The 19024-nt window shown below is 45.0% G+C and overlaps 1 protein-coding gene across 1 annotated transcript; it reads left to right on the top strand.

The window, feature by feature from the left end:
* The first annotated feature begins 11844 nt into the window (after positions 1-11844).
* Positions 11845-18479, top strand: LOC120987274 (zona pellucida sperm-binding protein 3-like). Its single transcript, XM_040415856.1, has 8 exons — positions 11845-12336; positions 13138-13256; positions 15919-16022; positions 16097-16274; positions 16348-16468; positions 17827-17918; positions 18033-18166; positions 18250-18479. Exons 1-8 carry the CDS (start codon positions 11845-11847, stop codon positions 18477-18479), a joined length of 1470 nt encoding a protein of 489 aa, XP_040271790.1.
* The last annotated feature ends 545 nt before the right edge of the window (positions 18480-19024 follow it).

Consider the following 19024-nt stretch of genomic DNA (forward strand, 5'->3'; position numbering starts at 1 on the left):
ACACGGAAACAAAATAAGTTTGTGTGCATGAGGCCTTAAATAAAGGGGGGACGTGTGCTGGAGAACACGTACAGAACACGTACATGGAACATTGACATGTGAATGAGGCTTAAGTCGCGTTAAAAAGGTTTTTCCAAGACGTTAACACTGATGACGAGGGTTGGGCGAATCGCGCCTCGTTCAAAACTTTGTTTAAATACTGTACAGAGACCCGTATGTAAGGGCTGCACGGAGGGGAAATTCACTAAGTCCGACGTCTCGTGAGGCTTTTTTGAGATCCAGGCTCCACAGTGCAGCACAATATACTGCCCCCGCAGAACCAAATACCACAGTGCAGCACAATATACTGCCCCAGCAGAACCAAATACCACAGTGCAGCACAATATACTGCCCCAGCATAACCAAACACCACAGTGCAGCACAATATACTGCCCCAGCAGAACCAAATACCACAGTGCAGCACAATATACTGCCCCAGCAGAACCAAATACCACAGTGCAGCACAATATACTGCCCCAGCAGAACCAAACACTACAGTGCAGCACAATATACTGCCCCAGCAGAACCAAATACCACAGTGCAGCACAATATACTGCCCCAGCAGAACCACATGCTACAGTGCAGCACAATATACTGCCCCAGCAGAACCAAATACCACAGTGCAGCACAATATACTGCCCCAGCAGAACCAAATACCACAGTGCAGCACAATATACTGCCCCAGCAGAACCACATGCTACAGTGCAGCACAATATACTGCCCCAGCAGAACCAGATACCACAGTGCAGCACAATATACTGCCCCAGCAGAACCACATGCTACAGTGCAGCACAATATACTGCCCCAGCAGAACCAAATACCACAGTGCAGCACAATATACTGCCCCAGCAGAACCAAATACCACAGTGCAGCACAATATACTGCCCCAGCAGAACCAAATACCACAGTGCAGCACGATATACTGCCCCAGCACAACCAAACACCACAGTGCAGCACAATATACTGCCCCAGCAGAACCAGATACCACAGTGCAGCACAATATACTGCCCCAGCAGAACCAATTACCACAGTGCAGCACAATATACTGCCCCAGCAGAACCAAATACCACAGTGCAGCACAATATACTGCCCCAGCAGAACCAGATACCACAGTGCAGCACAATATACTGCCCCAGCAGAACCAGATACCACAGTGCAGCACAATATACTGCCCCAGCAGAACCAATTACCACAGTGCAGCACAATATACTGCCCCAGCAGAACCAAATACCACAGTGCAGCACAATATACTGCCCCAGTAGAACCAAATACCACAGTGCAGCACAATATACTGCCCCAGCAGAACCAAATACCACAGTGCAGCACAATATACTGCCCCAGCAGAACCAAATACCACAGTGCAGCTCAATATACTGCCCCAGCAGAACCAGATACCACAGTGCAGCACAATATACTGCTCCAGCGCAACCAAATACCACAGTGCAGCACAATTTACCGCCCCAGCAGAACCAGATACCACAGTGCAGCACAATATACTGCCCCAGCAGAACCAAATATCACAGTGCAGCACAATATACTGCCCCAGCAGAACCAGATACCACAGTGCAGCACAATATACTGCCCCAGCAGAACCAGATACCACAGTGTAGCACAATATACCGCCCCAGCAGAACCAAATACCACAGTGCAGCACAATATACTGCCCCAGCAGAACCAAATACCACAGTGCAGCACAATATACTGCCCCAGCAGAACCAAATACCACAGTGCAGCACAATATACTGCCCCAGCAGAACCAAATACCACAGTGCAGCACAATATACTGCCCCAGCAGAACCAATTACCACAGTGCAGCACAATATACTGCCTCAGCAGAACCAATTACCACAGTGCAGCACAATATACTGCCCCAGCAGAACCAATTACCACAGTGCAGCACAATATACTGCCCCAGCAGAACCAAATACCACAGTGCAGCACAATATACTGCCCCAGCAGAACCAGATACCACAGTGCAGCACAATATACTGCCCCAGCAGAACCAATTACCACAGTGCAGCACAATATACTGCCCCAGCAGAACCAAATACCACAGTGCAGCACAATATACTGCCCCAGTAGAACCAAATACCACAGTGCAGCACAATATACTGCCCCAGCAGAACCAGATACCACAGTGCAGCACAATATACTGCTCCAGCGCAACCAAATACCACAGTGCAGCACAATTTACCGCCCCCGCAGAACCAGATACCACAGTGCAGCACAATATACTGCCCCAGCAGAACCAGATACCACAGTGCAGCACAATATACTGCCCCAGCAGAACCAAATACCACAGTCCGGCACAATATACTGCCCCAGCAGAACCAAACACCACAGTGCAGCACAATATACTGCCCCAGCAGAACCAGATACCACAGTGCAGCACAATATACTGCTCCAGCGCAACCAAATACCGCAGTGCAGCACAATATACTGCCCCAGCAGAACCAGATACCACAGTGCAGCACAATATACTGCCCCAGCAGAACCAAATATCACAGTGCAGCACAATATACTGCCCCAGCAGAACCAGATACCACAGTGTAGCACAATATACTGCCCCAGCATAACCAAATACCACAGTGAAGCACAATATACCGCCCCAGCAGAACCAAATACCACAGTGCAGCACAATATACTGCCCCAGCAGAACCAAATACCACAGTGCAGTACAATATACTGCCCCAGCAGAACCAAATACCACAGTGCAGCACAATATACTGCCCCAGCAGAACCAAACACCACAGTGCAGCACAATATACTGCCCCAGCAGAACCAAATACCACAGTGCAGCACAATATACTGCCCCAGCAGAACCAAATACCACAGTGCAGCACAATATACTGCCCCAGCAGAACCAAATACCACAGTGCAGCACAATATACTGCCCCAGCAGAACCAAATACCACAGTGCAGCACAATATACTGCCCCAGCAGAACCAATTACCACAGTGCAGCACAATATACTGCCCCAGCAGAACCAATTACCACAGTGCAGCACAATATACTGCCCCAGCAGAACCAATTACCACAGTGCAGCACAATATACTGCCCCAGCAGAACCAATTACCACAGTGCAGCACAATATACTGCCCCAGCAGAACCAATTACCACAGTGCAGCACAATATACTGCCCCAGCAGAACCAATTACCACAGTGCAGCTTGGGTGCTGGGGCGGCCCCTTGGTCATCAGCCCACTGATACATTTTCCTGTAGGATCTATGACCAGCCTGCCCCTGGACACATAACTGAAAAGAAATAGAGAATGGGGGTCATTTACTTGGACCAGCATTTTACGCCGGTCTTAGATGCCCCTCCTGCGCTGCTGTAAGACTTGTCTAAATTATGAAGAGTCGTGCACATGGCGAGAAAAACCGCTCCACTCCCTAAGGGTGCTGACACACGTTCAGGCTGTTTGATGCGGTTTTTGAATCCAAAACCAGGAGTTGAATGAAAAAAGTGGAAAAGTAGTATTTTTTCCTAAAGTTAGTAAATTTGCTGGGATCCAGGTTCTAGTCCTGGTCTCTACGACTCTCAAATGTACAGTCGTGGCCAAAAGTTTTGAGAATGACACAAATATTAGTTTTCACAAAGTTTGCTGCTAAACTGCTTTTAGACCTTTGTTTCAGTTGTTTCTGTGATGTAGTGAAATATAATTACACGCACTTCATACGTTTCAAAGGCTTTTATCGACAATTACATGACATTTATGTAAAGAGTCAGTATTTGCAGTGTTGGCCCTTCTTTTTCAGGACCTCTGCAATCCGACTGGGCATGCTCTTAATCAACTTCTGGGCCAATTCCTGACTGATAGCAACCCATTCTTTCATAATCACTTCTTGGAGTTTGTCAGAATTAGTGGGTTTTTGTTTGTCCACCCGCCTCTTGAGGATTGACCACAAGTTCTCAATAGGATTAAGATCTGGGGAGTTTCCAGACCATGGACCCAAAATGTCAACGTTTTGGTCCCCGAGCCACTTAGTTATCACTTTTGCCTTATGGCACGGTGCTCCATCGTGCTGGAAAATGCATTGTTCTTCACCAAACTGTTGTTGGATTGTTGGAAGAAGTTGCTGTTGGAGGGTGTTTTGGTGCCATTCTTTATTCATGGCTGTGTTTTTGGGCAAAATTGTGAGTGAGCCCACTCCCTTGGATGACAAGCAACCCCACACATGAATAATCTCAGGATGCATTACTGTTGGCATGACACAGGACTGATGGTAGCGCTCACCTTTTCTTCTCCGGACAAGCCTTTATCCTGATGCCCCAAACAATCTGAAAGAGGCTTCATCGGAGAATATGACTTTGCCCCAGTCCTCAGCAGTCCATTCACCATACTTTCTGCAGAAGATCAATCTGTCCCTGATGGTTTTTTTGGAGAGAAGTGGCTTCTTTGCTGCCCTTCTTGACACCAGGCCATCTTCCAAAAGTCTTCGCCTCACTGTGCGTGCAGATGCGCTCACACCTGCCTGCTGCCATTCCTGAGCAAGCTCTGCACTGGTGGCACTCCGATCCCGCAGCTGAATCCTCTTTAGGAGATGATCCTGGCGCTTGCTGGACTTTCTTGGACGCCCTGAAGCCTTCTTAACAAGAATTGAACCTCTTTCCTTGAAGTTCTTGATGATCCTATAAATTGTTGATTGAGGTGCAATCTTAGTAGCCACAATATCCTTGCCTGTGAAGCCTTTTTTATGCAACGCAATGATGGCTGCACGCGTTTCTTTGCAGGTCACCATGGTTAACAATGGAAGAACAATGATTTCCATCATCATTCTCCTTTTAACATGTCAAGTCTGCCATTTTAACCCAATCAGCCTGACATCGTCAACATTCTCACCTGAGTTAACAAGACAATTACTGAAATGATCTCAGCAGGTCCTTTAATGACAGCAATGAAATGCAGTGGAAAGTTTTTTTTGGGATTAAGTTAATTATCATGGCAAAGAAGGACTATGCAATTCATCTGATCACTCTTCATAACATTCTGGAGTATATGCAAATTGCTATTATAAAAACTTAAGCAGCAACTCTTCCAATTTTCAATATTTATGTAATTCTCAAAACTTTTGGCCACGACTGTACATGGCGCAAAACCGCCAGTGCGAGAAAATAATGCAAAAACAGCATTGCAAAGCCATGGCAACTCATGACTTTTTAAAAGCCGAGTGTATTGCCTTATCCACACAGTCAGCGGGGCACATTTACTATCGTGTCTGCGCCTGTTTTCAGGAGTAAAAAAGCGGTTTCCGACAGTCTTATTTTTTAGAAGGCACTTGCGCTTTGTTTGTCTAGACGGGGGGAAAAAGTCCTGTATGCAGTACTTTTGTTTCCGTCTAAAAAAAATGATCTCAAAACAGATTAAGGGCTCGTTCACACGAACGTTTTTAGCGTTCCGTATACGGGCCGTTTTTACATTCCGTATACGGAACCATTCATTTCAATGGGTCTGCAAAAGATGCGGTCAGCACTCCATGTGCTGTCCGCATCCGTTGCTCCATTCTGTGACCCCGCAAAAATTATGAGACATGTCCTATTCTTGTCCGGTTTGTGGACAAGAATAGGCATCTCTATATTGGGCCTCCTATTCCGTTCCACAAATTGCGAAAGGCACGTGGGCGCCATCCATTTTTTTGGCAATTTGCGGACTGCAAAAAATGGCACGGTCGTGTGCATGAGCCCTAAGGCCTCTTTCACATGACCGTTTTTTTTCCCGTTTACGGGCCGGATTTTGCATTCTGTATACGGTCCGTATACGGAACCATTCATTTCAATGGTTTCGCAAAAAAAAACGGAATGTACTCCGTATGCTTTCCGTTTCAGTATTTCCGTTTTTCCATTCTGTTAAGAGAAATATAAATTATTGATATTTTGGTTAATCTCAATAATTAATATTCATAAATAGGCGTGAGTCGTCTATTGATGACTCCGCCTATTTATAGCTAATTGACTAACTAACTAGCTACCTGTGTTGCTTTTACACTCCACTGAACTAAATGCAACTTACTACTACTGTACTACGGCGGTCACTAAAAAACACTATACACTGTATGTTATGAATAAAGAAATATTGAATACACAGTACAAATACAGTCTATTACGCTATATCTATATATATTTATAGATCAATGGTTATAAATATATATATACATATAGACGCACACACCACAGTACAGTAATATCACTACAATAAACACAATACAAACCTAACTACACTACACAATTCAATTCCCAATTCCACCCCACACACTATCTACGGGCATCATGTTTTTGACCCGGATAAGATGCTATTGCGTCACGGGAAAATGCGAGATTTTTCCGCGCGAGTGAAAAACATTGTAATGCGTTTTGCACGTGCGTGAGAAAAATCGGCATGTTTGGTACCCAAACCAGAACTTCTTCACAGAAGTTTGGTTTGGGATCGGTGTTGTGTAGATTGTATTATTTTCCCTTATAACATGGTTATAAGGGAAAATAATAGCATTCTGAATGCAGAATGCATAGTACAATAGGGCTGGAAGGGTTAAAAAAAAATTAAAATAATTTAACTCACCTTAATCCACTTGTTCGCGCAGCCCGGCGTCTTCTTCTTTGAGGAGTAGGACCTTTGATGACGTCACTGCGCTCATCACATGGTCCATCACATGATCTTTTACCATGGTGATAGATCATGTGACAGACCATGTGATGAGCGTAGTGACATCACCACAGGTCCTTTTCCTGTGCACAGCAAAGAAGAAGACAGAAGAGAAGCCGGGCTGCGCGAGCAAGTGGATTAAGGTAACCCCTCCAGCCCTATTATACTATACATTCTGTATTCAGAATGCTATTATTTTCCCTTATAACCATGTTATAAGGGAAAATAACAATGGTCGGGTCCCCATCCAGATCGTCTCCTAGCAACCGTGCGTGAAAATCGCACCGCATCCGCACTTGCTTGCGGATGCTTGCGATTTTCATGCAGCCCCATTCACTTCTATCGGTCCTGCGTTGCGTGGAAAACGCACAAAGAGGAGCATGCTGCAATTTTCATGCAACGCACAAGTGATGCGTGAAAATCACTGCTCATGTTCACAGCCCCATAGAAATGAATGGGTCCGGATTCAGTGCAGGTGCAATGAGTTCACCTCATGCATCGCACCCGCGCGGAAATCTCGCCCGTCTGAAAGAGGCCTTAGGCTGGGTTCACATGGGCGTCACGTTTTGTCTCCGGATGCGTCCCGGGTGCATTGCTGCAAACCCGCGCGAGTAGATACGCAATTGCAGTCAGTTTTGACTGCGATTGCGTTCCGTTGTTCAGTTTTTATCGCGCGGGTGCAATGCGTTTAGCACGTGCATGATAAAGCACTGAATGTGGTACCCCACCCGAACTTCTTCACTGAAGTTCAGGTTTCGGTTCGGTGTTGTGTAGATGTAATTATTTTCCCTTATAACATGGTTATAAGGGAAAATAATAGCATTCTTAATACAGAATGCTTAGTAGAAAGTCAATTGAGGGTTAAAAAAAAATAAAAAATTAACTCACCTCCTCCAATTGATCGCGTAGCTGCCGTTCTCCTGTTCTTTCTTCAGGACCTGTCAAAGGACCTGTGGTGATGTCACTGAGCTCATCACATGGTCCATCACCACTGTGATTGACCATGTGATTGGACCATGTGATGTGACGTTACCACAGGTCCTTTAGCCGGCAGCTCATGATTAAAGAGAGATTGGCAACTACGAGATCAAAAGGAGGAGGTGAGTTAATAAAAAAAAAAATTTAACCCTCAATTGACCTTCTACTAAGCATTCTGTATAAATAATAATATTATTTTACCTTATAACCATGTTATAAGAGAAAATAATATGGTGAATAGACAGTCATCTTAGCAACCATGCGTGAAAATCGCACCGCATCCGCACTTGCTTGCGATTTTCACACAGCCCCATTTACTTCTATGGGGCCTGCGTTGCGTGATAAACACACAATATAGAGCATGCTGCGATTTTCATGCAACGCACAAGTGATGCGTGAAAATCACCGCTCATGTGCACAGCCCCATAGAAGTGAATGGGTCCGGATTCAGTGAGGGTGCAATGCGTTCACCTCACGCATTGCACCCGCGCGGAAGTCTCACCCGTGTAAACTCAGCCTTACACACAGGTAAATTAGCAGCAGCCCACCCGCATGGCTACACACTCTCCCTCAAGGGGTTAATTCAATACCAGCAACGCAAGGGTTAAAACAGGGGCTGTTGGCAGCTGTGTGTAAAATAGGGAATGCTGGGATAATTGGAAACCACACAATCACTGCAATGTAGGGGTAAATACAGTGCAGGAGTTACCCAGGAAATGGTTAAAACAATCAGGGTAGTTGGCCTCAGCAGGATCTGAACACAGGGCTAGGGCTGCTGGGCACTGAAGGGGTTAATGCAGGGGCTGTTGACAAGATGCTGGGGTAATAGCAGGGGGCAGTGGGAATGCAGAGGTTAATGGATTTATTACAGGGGATAGGCAGGGACACAGGGATCACAGGGCAATGCAGGGGAGGATAGCAGGGGTTTATAGGGAATACTCAGCCACTAATGCTCGTCTTCCAGGGGTTGCTCGTTCCTCCCAGGGGACGATCCTCGCTTGGGGTTGCTGGGGTTAACTTCCCTCAGCTCAGCGCTACCTGCGCTTTCTCCATGGGTGGGGGATCTTCTATTCTGAGCGTCGGCTGTGCTCTTCTCATCTGGGGGGGTGCGGGGATTATGGGCCTGAGCGGAGCGCTGCCGGGATATTTAAACCTGGCTGCGCTCGCTCCCGTCTTCCCGCGCTGCAGGCGTGTGCACGCACGCCTGCAGCCCAGGCTGAGTGGGCTGGAGCGGTGATATGACGTCACCGCGCCAGCCCGCATGTCCTGGAGCGCGCTTCCAGGTGGGGAATGATTCAAATCTCCCACCTGTTAAGCGCCAGCATACCTCCTGGTGCTATAATTACAGCATCGGAGGTATGCCACCTACAGGGGTGGGGGAGCTCTTTTTTTTTTCCCGCCTTGCAGGAGATGTTATCAAAGGACAGAGGATCATAATTGTCCAGTTGTCTGACTTCCTTCCTGCCAGAACATTCCAGAGGGGGACGGGCACGGGGGATTAAGTTGGCCGCATTATAAATATATATATATCTATATAGATGCTTGGGGTACATCCATATACATATCTATACCCAATATAAACCTGGGGCATAATACTGGCCACATTTAACATAAGTATATATATATGTATATGAATAATGGGGCACATCAATATACATATATATACACACACATCTACACAACATATCTCGAGGACAGCCATGGCAGATACGTATATACAGATGTATGTAATAACTGGGGCATACATACATCTATATATAGACATCCCTAATTATAATATAAGCCCATATATATATATATATATACAGTACAGACCAAAAGTTTGGACACACCTTCTCATTCAAAGAGTTTTCTTTATTTTCATGACTATGAAAATTGTAGATTCACACTGAAGGCATCAAAACTATGAATTAACACATATGGAATTATATACATAACAAACAAGTGTGAAACAACAGAAAATATGTCATATTCTAGGTTCTTCAAAGTAGCCACCTTTTGCTTTGATTACTACTTTGCACACTCTTGGCATTCTCTTGATGAGCTTCAAGAGGTAGTCCCCTGAAATGGTTTTCACTTCACAGGTGTGCCCTGTCAGGTTTAATAAGTGGGATTTCTTGCCTTATAAATGGGGTTGGGACCATCAGTTGCGTTGAGGAGAAGTCAGGTGGATACACAGCTGATAGTCCTACTGAATAGACTGTTAGAATTTGTATTATGGCAAGAAAAAAGCAGCTAAGTAAAGAAAAACGAGTGGCCATCATTACTTTAAGAAATGAAGGTCAGTCAGTAAGCCGCAAAATTGGGAAAACTTTGAAAGTAAGGGCTATTTGACCATGAAGGAGAGTGATGGGGTGCTGCGCCAGATGACCTGGCCTCCACAGTCACCGGACCTGAACCCAATCGAGATGGTTTGGGGTGAGCTGGACCGCAGAGTGAAGGCAAAAGGGCCAACAAGTGCTAAGCATCTCTGGGAACTCCTTCAAGACTGTTGGAAGACCATTTCAGGGGACTACCTCTTGAAGCTCATCAAGAGAATGCCAAGAGTGTGCAAAGCAGTAATCAAAGCAAAAGGTGGCTACTTTGAAGAACCTAGAATATGACATATTTTCAGTTGTTTCACACTTGTTTGTTATGTATATAATTCCACATGTGTTAATTCATAGTTTTGATGCCTTCATAGTCATGAAAATAAAGAAAACTCTTTGAATGAGAAGGTGTGTCCAAACTTTTGGTCTGTACTGTGTATATATATATATATATATATATATACATATATATATACACAGATGTGTGCAATATAAGGGGCATACACACATCTATATATATATATATGTATCCACAGACCTGGGCCCATACAGGGCAAATATATAAATGTATATATTAAAAGTCATATATACATATATTTGCATAATACTCCTTCCCTCTACACATTCCGTTGAAAGATAGAACATGTCCTATTATTGCCCACAAATCACGTTCCGTGGCTCCATTCAAGTAAATGGGTCCGCAAAAAAAAACTGAACACATATGGAAATTTTATGCCCAGCCCATTTTTTTCTATGTAATTACTGTATACTGTATATGCCATACGGAAAAACGGAACAGAAATGGAAACACGACGGAAACAAAAAACGGAACAACGAATCCGTAAAAACGGACTGCAAAACACTGAAAAAGCCATACGGTCCTGTGAAAGAGGCCTAAGATTACATGCACACGACTGTATGTGTTTTGTGGTCCGCAATTTAAAACAATGCCTAAAACGGACAAGAATAGGACATTTTGGACATGCGGGGCAAAAAAAACGGAACGGACACGGAAACAAACAACGTTCGTGTGTAGCCTAAAACTGATGCAACAGGATCTGTTTTTTTTCTCTCTCTCTCTTCGTCCTCATGCACAGTATTTGCGGCTCGGGTGCGGACCCATTCACATCAATGGGGCCGCAAAAGATGCGGACAGCACTCCGATGTAAACTCACCATAAGGATTCATGTAAACAAACGTATTTTCTTTCCGCCTCCGTTCCATTTTTTTTGCAAACCGTATGCGGAATCATTCACAATTAAACAATGGAAGGTACTTCGTGTGCATTCTGTTTCCGTATTTCCGTTCTGCAAAATTAGTGCATCTCCTATTATTGTCCGCAAATCACGGTCCGAGGCCCCACTCAAGTCAATGGGTCCGCAAAAAACATGGAACGCACACGGAACACATCCATATCTCATCCGTATTTTGCGGATCCATACTGTAGAAATGCTATGACCAGCCCATATTGCGCATGTGTTTGGTGATTAATAAGTTACTGTTTCCGTTTCCGATCCGCAAAAAACGGATCGTATACGGAAACCATACAGATATGTTTTGTGAAATAACGGAACCGAAGAGGACTTAAATCAGAGGGAAAAAAAACTCAGATACGGAACAACGGATCAGTGAAAAACGGAACGCAAAACAACAACGGCCGTGTGCATGAACCCTAAGGAATAAATACACGCAAGAAATGAACACAAATCCCTTATGAACTCCACCACTGGACTCTGCATTGCCATATCCTCATCAGGTATGGATGGTGTCCAGCTGAGTATAATGAAGGGTCAGGTGAAGTGATGACCATGTGATGGGAGAGGTATAAAGATCTCCTCCCTCCACCCCTTCCTGGTGTGACTTCTCCTGTAGTCAGGATGTTGTTAGGGATTAGGTGGAGTTGGCTGCTTGTGGTTCTCATCTATGGGTCAGGCTTTAGCAGTGCCTTGGTTAGACACAGACGCCAGCCAGACACTCGGTGGAGGAATTATCAGCCTGGATGGGGATCTTCTATAACTGTATCTGCAGTAGGTTCTCCTAGGGGAAATCTTTTGTCTCCAGTTTCTGGAATTGGGTCTCTGAGAAGTTCTGGTCCTGTGTCTGGATGGGGTCGCATGTATCCTGGAGTAGGTTATCAGTCCCGACAGCTTACACAGCCCCCACCGATTATGCTGAACCCCTCATCCTCTGTCAGTGTGCAGTGTGCTGAGGACAGTATGGTGGTGACTGTAGAGAGAGACTTCTATGGTAATGGTAGGATGGTGAATCCTTCAGACCTGGTCCTTGGGACCTGCACAGCTAGCTCTCAGGCTTCAGTTACTACTGTAGTCTTTCAAATTGATCTTCAAGAATGTGGAAGCAACCTAGAGGTAAGTTGGTGGAGGACTAACTGTCTCTTAATAGTAGACAAATATGCACTGGGCAACAATTACTGTTTATCATGAAAACCCTTTAGGTCCTTTTCACTATATTGAAATGGTTGTGGATAGAGATGAGCAAATTTCATATTTTGAAATTTGTTTATGCTTTTACTGGTAAAAGGTGAATTGCGTTATGGATTCTACTACCACGGACCATAATGCAATTCTGACTGAATGCTTTTAGAGGCATTCTGTCATAATAGAAGTCTATGGGTTGCATAACGGATCCGTTCCTGTTATGCAGGGGGGTCCTCTCCTGCATAACTGAAACGGGACGGATCCTTTTTGCAGGCCAAAGACTTCTATTATGATGGAATGTCTCTAAAGGCATTCTGTCATAGAATTGCGTTATGGTCCGTGGTAACGGAATCCATAACAAAATTCACAATTTACCAGTAAATTAAAGCATGAACAAATTTTATAACCTGAAATTCGCTCATCTCTTGTTGTGGACATAGATATGGTTTATTTGAGGTACATTAACCCTTTCTACAGCTTGTGCCCAGGAATGTTGGCTAGTTTTAGCCGGTATACTATTGTGTCATGGACTTTCATAACACAATCTAACCAGTTGTCCATTTCTGGCCTTGCAGTGTACTTGACCCACTGCTTTGACAAGTTTCTCTTCTTGTTTATCTTATAGGGTGGCCAGTTATTACTAAATTTTCCCTCTGATTTGGTTGAGCATTTAGGATTTTTTTTTTTCTTTGAGTGGAGACTAACCTTATTGTGGCTCTTTATCTCCTGAAGATGACTTCAGATATGCTTATCTACAAGATCAACTTGTCTTACAACCCCACCACCTCCCCAAATGTGCCCATCATCAGGTCCAATCCTGCAGTGGTTCCCATCTGGTGTTACTACCCACGGTAAGTCTGTACCAATAGTAGGTCTTATAGCTATGTCTTCTAGAGTCTCCAAGTGGTGAAATGTCTTCCAGGACTTCTAAGTTAAGCTAGATGGTAGTTGTTGTATGTGGTCACATTGAGACTGATTGCCCCAACCAGCCATAAGACAGTCCCCTCCTGCTGGATCTGACTGGGACAGTCTCAGCTTGATTCCACTTACATTATGAAGCAATGTTCTGTAGCATCAGTACTCAGATCTTTGGCCATGTAATGAGTATAGCAGCCGTACTGTCCATGTAGCCCCATCCTAATTATTGCATTAATCATCCTGCTCCTCAAGGTTCATAATGACTCTGAAAGGAATCTTGACAAACATTCCCCTCTTGCTCTGTCAATACTATTGAGGGGCTTGGAGCGGTCTCCTCTACAGGCATGTCTGTTTCACCAACTACTTACACTCCATGTAGTAATTCTGGAGAACATTTAACTGTTCCTCTGATTCCTAATGGAAGTTAGCAGTATGCCATAAAGGTCTGAGTAGGACCTGGCTTGAGGACTCGAGGCAAAAAATAGGTCGGCGACCATCAAACTCTTTGCTGTAAGTAGAGCAGGACTGGTCAGGGTATCGTACATAGCCATTATGCACCTGATCGCACAAAGTCCACCTGGTTGCGGTCTAAGATTGTGGGCTGTCACAAATGTGGCAACTGTATAGCATGCAAATGCATACAGACCACAAAATCATTTGTAAGCCACGTGACAGGTAAAACATATTCCATCCAACATTTCATTAACTAAGTCCAGAGGGGTTATATACCGTATCCAGTGTGAATGTGGGATGGAATATATAGGGAAGACGATACGAGAATTTAGGCGGATAGGGGGACATCTCACATAAATGGGATACACCACTATCTAAATATGTACACACTGCCCATAATGGCATAGCCTCCTTGAGATTTATGGGCATTGATCTCGTAAAGCCTCCCATTAGAGGGGGTGATTGGGACAAGTGTCTCCTCCAACGTGAATCTCGCTGGATCTTCTGTCTTAAAACCTCTGCACCCCTGGGCCTTAATGAAAGGCTGGACTTTGGGTGCTTTATATAAATTGCGGGGAGCAGCCTTGTTATACATCTAGGTGTCCCCTATATAATCGGTGTAATCTCATTCAAACCGATGGGAGGAGCCTATAGAATATACCTAGTTGTCCCCTATACACTCGGTGTTATTTTCAGTATTCTGTGACCTATCTTGTCTCCTATACTCCTGCAAGAAATGTCAGTCTAATCTTGCTGTGATTTTGTGTCACAGCGCTATCATTGACGCCTCTATCAGGAGACGTTCCGTGTGGTTGCTTTTCGGTTGATATGGTCTCTAAGGCAACAGTGTAGGCCCTCCGCCTCCCCATATGATTGGCCGCCGCTATCATGTGGTATAGGCGCCGGCGTCTGGCATGCTGCGGCGCATGCGCATGACGTCAGACGCGGACGATCAGAGGGCGGTCTTCCTAAGAGAGGCACGTATGTGCTCTATTTAAATCCCACGAAGGTATGTATCAGTGTGGCTGGTATTTGTTGAGGAACCCCCAGAACTAGAGGGACATTACTTTAAGTGAGGACCACCATATCCCCACACACCAACGAGCAGAGGAACATCTATCCTTCTGCAGCACGGCACTCCTACACCATGGGTGTCAGTCCATAGGCTCTCACTTCAGTTGTTAGAGCCTTGTTTTTGTAACCATATGACTGCAGGGTCTCTCTCCTTTTTACCTGCGGTTGCATATGGTACATGCTGTTTTTTCCTACATGTACTCACTTCCCCTGAGGAGTCGACACGACAGAAACGTGCCACGTCGGGAGGTCTGTAGAATCTGCATTTTTAATAGTGCTAGTGATCAGGTCCATAACTAGGGACAGGTATCCTGATGGGGTCGCCCTTTCTAGGGCGAGTGCTCTGTGTAGACAGGCAGTATGGGAGCAGCCCCCTTCCCCCAAGTATCCAGGGTGAGATAGGGCACAGTATCACTACTCCCTCTGACTATACGTTTATACAAGACTCCGTCCGGTCCAGGCATCATCAAAGCCACGCTGATCCGAGCCACCTGGTTGGTCGGGTAAGACTGCTTGCGTCCACACAGGCGCGGCGGTTTCTATTACTTACCTTTGCTCTACCAGCAGTGGGGTACCTATTATTGGACCCCTTACATGTTTGTATGTCTGTTATGTCGATGCATCCTCTGGTGTATTGTATTTTACTGCATATCGTATAAGTTATATTTTAATAAGGATATTTCCCCACATCTTCCATAGTGGGCCCTTGTCACATATAGAACCTTGAAATATCGATGAGGCTTCTGTAACTACTAGTCCCACTCAGTTATTATCATGGCTGGAACACCCCTAAGGCCTCAATGCCATAAGTGTCCGCTTCGCTAGTTTGCCATATGGTTGACAAGATACTTTCAAGTTCCAGTCAACCTCTCAAAGGGCTTGTCCACCATTACAACCATGGCTGCTTACTTCCAAAAATCACCCCTGCTGTCCGTTGGCTCAGCTCTATAGTGAATAGGGCTAAACTGCGGTGTAACATGCAACCTGTGGACACATGGGATGATTATGGAAAGCTGCCATTTACTTGCAATCATTTACAGTTGTCCTTTCATTTCTCTACTCTTCCAGATTTGGCAATGTAAGCAGCAATGCCATCAAGCCAACATGGGCTCCCTTCAGCACCACAGTGAGCTCAGAAGAAAGGTTGTCTTTCTCCTTGACTCTCATGACTGGTAAGACTTCTTCCAGTAGAGGAGGGGTGCATAGTCTCTCTGGTCTTGTGCTAATAGCCTTATTTTGTCTGTAGAGGACTGGAGTGCTCCTCGTCAATCACTGGTCTACCAGCTTGGTGAGATCTTCTACATAGAGGCCTTTGTGGACATAGAGAACCACGTCCCGATGATGCTGTTTGTTGATAGCTGTGTTGCCACCCTTACTCCAGATGAGACCTCTAATCCTCACTATGACATTATTGCTTATAATGGGTGAGTTCCTTGTTCTTTTTATTATTTTTTTTCTGTTAAAGGGCATCTTCACTGAAATAAATATCTCCTACAGGTGCTTGATCGATGGGATGCTAGGAGAATCCTCTTCAGCCTTTGGTTCTCCAAGACCTGAAGCGAATAAGCTTCGATTCACAGTTGATGCCTTCAGGTTCATTAACAGTGACCTTTCTATGGTAAGGACTAGAGATGGTAGCATGGCCCTAAATGCCAAGCAATTAACTCTGTACCTGTTTTTAACATCCTTGTTTTCACCTCACTAATTGAATGGGGTTGAAAGCACACAACTGGCCACTGTTCTAACTTGCACTTTTAACATTAGTCTGTTGCCAAAATTGGGTGTTACACACTGCTTATATGGCACTGTAGCACAAGTGCCAGTGGTACCTTTGTTCTTTTGTTGTGACTTTCACCAGCTGAAATGTTCAACTCATATGAAAATGAGGGCTCGTAGGTGCCCAGGCCGCTCTGCCTTTCACATTGCTTGTCCCGCCCTGTAAGGGTACTTTCACACTAGCGTTATTCTTTTCCGGCACTAAGTTCAGTCCTAGGGGCTCAATACCAGAAAAGAACTGAGTTTTATCCTAATGCATTCTGAATGGAGAGCAATCCATTCAGGATGTCTTCAGGTCAGTCTTTTTGACTTTTCAGGAATGAGATAATACTGCAGCATGCTGTGGCTTTATCTCTCCCAAATTCCGGAACACTTGCTGGCATGCCAGATCTGGCATTTCTTCCCATTGATATGCATTAATGCCGGATCCAGCCCTGCGTGTTCTGGCAAAACGGATCAGTTTTTGCAGTCTGTGCATGCTTAAACAAAACATGTGAGAAAATAATGCATAATTTCAAAGCATTTCAGACTGATCAGTATCCTGTTCCGGCGACAGAACCGCCTGCCGGAATCCTCTGCCGCAAGTGTGAAAGTACCCCAAGTCTGTTGCATCATCCCCAGTACCAGGCGAGAACCTGCACATGGCAGTTTGCCGCCGGCCTGGGCATACCTGCTGGTTTCACACAGCACATGCGCACTTGCTTTATCGATGCTGCTGCCCACAATGGACATCGGTGACGAAACAGATTAACAGGGCAGGACAAGCAAGAGGCTGGGGAGTAGTAATATGGAAAAGGCAGTGGCCTGGGCACCTACATCACGAGTACAGCCCCTGGACACTTGCCAGTCCTCATCTGCATATGGATTAAATGTTTTTTGGCTGGTGACAGTCTAACAAAGGAACCATTGGTACTTGTGCAAGAGTGCCATGTAAGCAATGTGTAACGTCGAAGTTTGACAGACTCCCTTTAATGGATTGGAATTAAAAAATTCTCCTCTGATTAGAATGGTATTCTGCTTGACACTAATGTACGTTAACTTTTTGAAATGAGAAACTCAATAAAAACTATTGAAACAGAATAACCCATATGGGAATCCTAATACTTTCTAATGAGCCCTGGGGGTAACTTCCTAAGCTGTCCAAGATTATGAATGTAAATTATTTCTCATGAGATCTAAACTGTAATTGTGGTGTCTTAGATCTACATAACCTGTCACCTGAGAGCTGCTGACATCAACCAGACCCCTGATCCAATGAACAAGGCCTGCTCCTACAACAAGGCTACCAGCAGGTACGACCTTGCACATCTGAGTGTCTTCAGTTAGATGACTACACAACCCTAGATGGGGTCTTGGATAATAATGAATGTTCTCTCAATGGTTGACACTTCTCTTGTCTCTTACAGTTGGTCACCTGTGGAAGGCCCCAGTGTTATCTGCCAGTGCTGCAACACTGGGAACTGTGCTACAGTTGGCACCCGGAGAACAGCATGGGGCCCACAACCTGCCAGGTCAAGAGGATTTGGCAAGAGAGATGTTGGTGAGTTCTTCATTCAAACGTCTCCTAAAGCTTCTATAAATGTGAAGGTATTTGAAAATGGGTGTTGCTAATTCTTCCACTAGGTTCTCATCTAGAAAAATACACTCTGGCCAGACTGGGCCCTCTACTAGTGACTGGATCTAAGCCTAACCAGGTCTCCAAAGAAGGAATTTCCCAAGCTTCCAGAATGGTTGTAGAAGAACCTCTGCAGTTGTGGGTGCTGGTGGCCATGGGCTCAATCACTTCAGTAGTTGTTGCTCTGACTCTGGTTGTGGCTGCAAAATGTCTTCTGAAAAAACTGTCTCACAAATAGTTCATAAATAAAAATGGGTAAAATGTTACTTGTTCTTATGTCTTTGTCTCAATCAATGGTTGTATGGGATTGGTTTCATGTGACCCATAACTTCATGCATGGTCCAGCAAAACGACCATCTCCTGGTGCTATATACAGGAGTACTATGAGACTATATGGAGGACTTCCTGGGGGTCACATGGAAGTATGGTATGGGCACATCTGTATAGAGCTGATGGGTGGTTCATAGCTCACACTTCTCAGGAGCAGAATAAGAATTGAAAGCTGCTCTCTGGAGGCTAAAATTGCCTTAGATTCAGACTGTTAATATTGATCAGTAGTGTTGAGCGCGAATATTCGAATAGCAAATTTTTCTTATCGCCCATGACGGCACCACCGGAGAGAGGAGGAGCCGCCCCACAGAGACAGGAAACCTGCAGGATAAAATGGGCGGACATTCTCATCCTCTTCAGTGTGGTTTCCTGTCTCTGATGGGAAGCCTGCAGTATTAACATGTTGGATCCTTCCCTCTGGTGGCTCCCCACTAACCTGCGAGTCCCTGGTAA

Source organism: Bufo bufo, chromosome 1 (genome assembly GCF_905171765.1).
Source record: "Bufo bufo chromosome 1, aBufBuf1.1, whole genome shotgun sequence".
Classification (NCBI taxonomy): domain Eukaryota; kingdom Metazoa; phylum Chordata; class Amphibia; order Anura; family Bufonidae; genus Bufo; species Bufo bufo.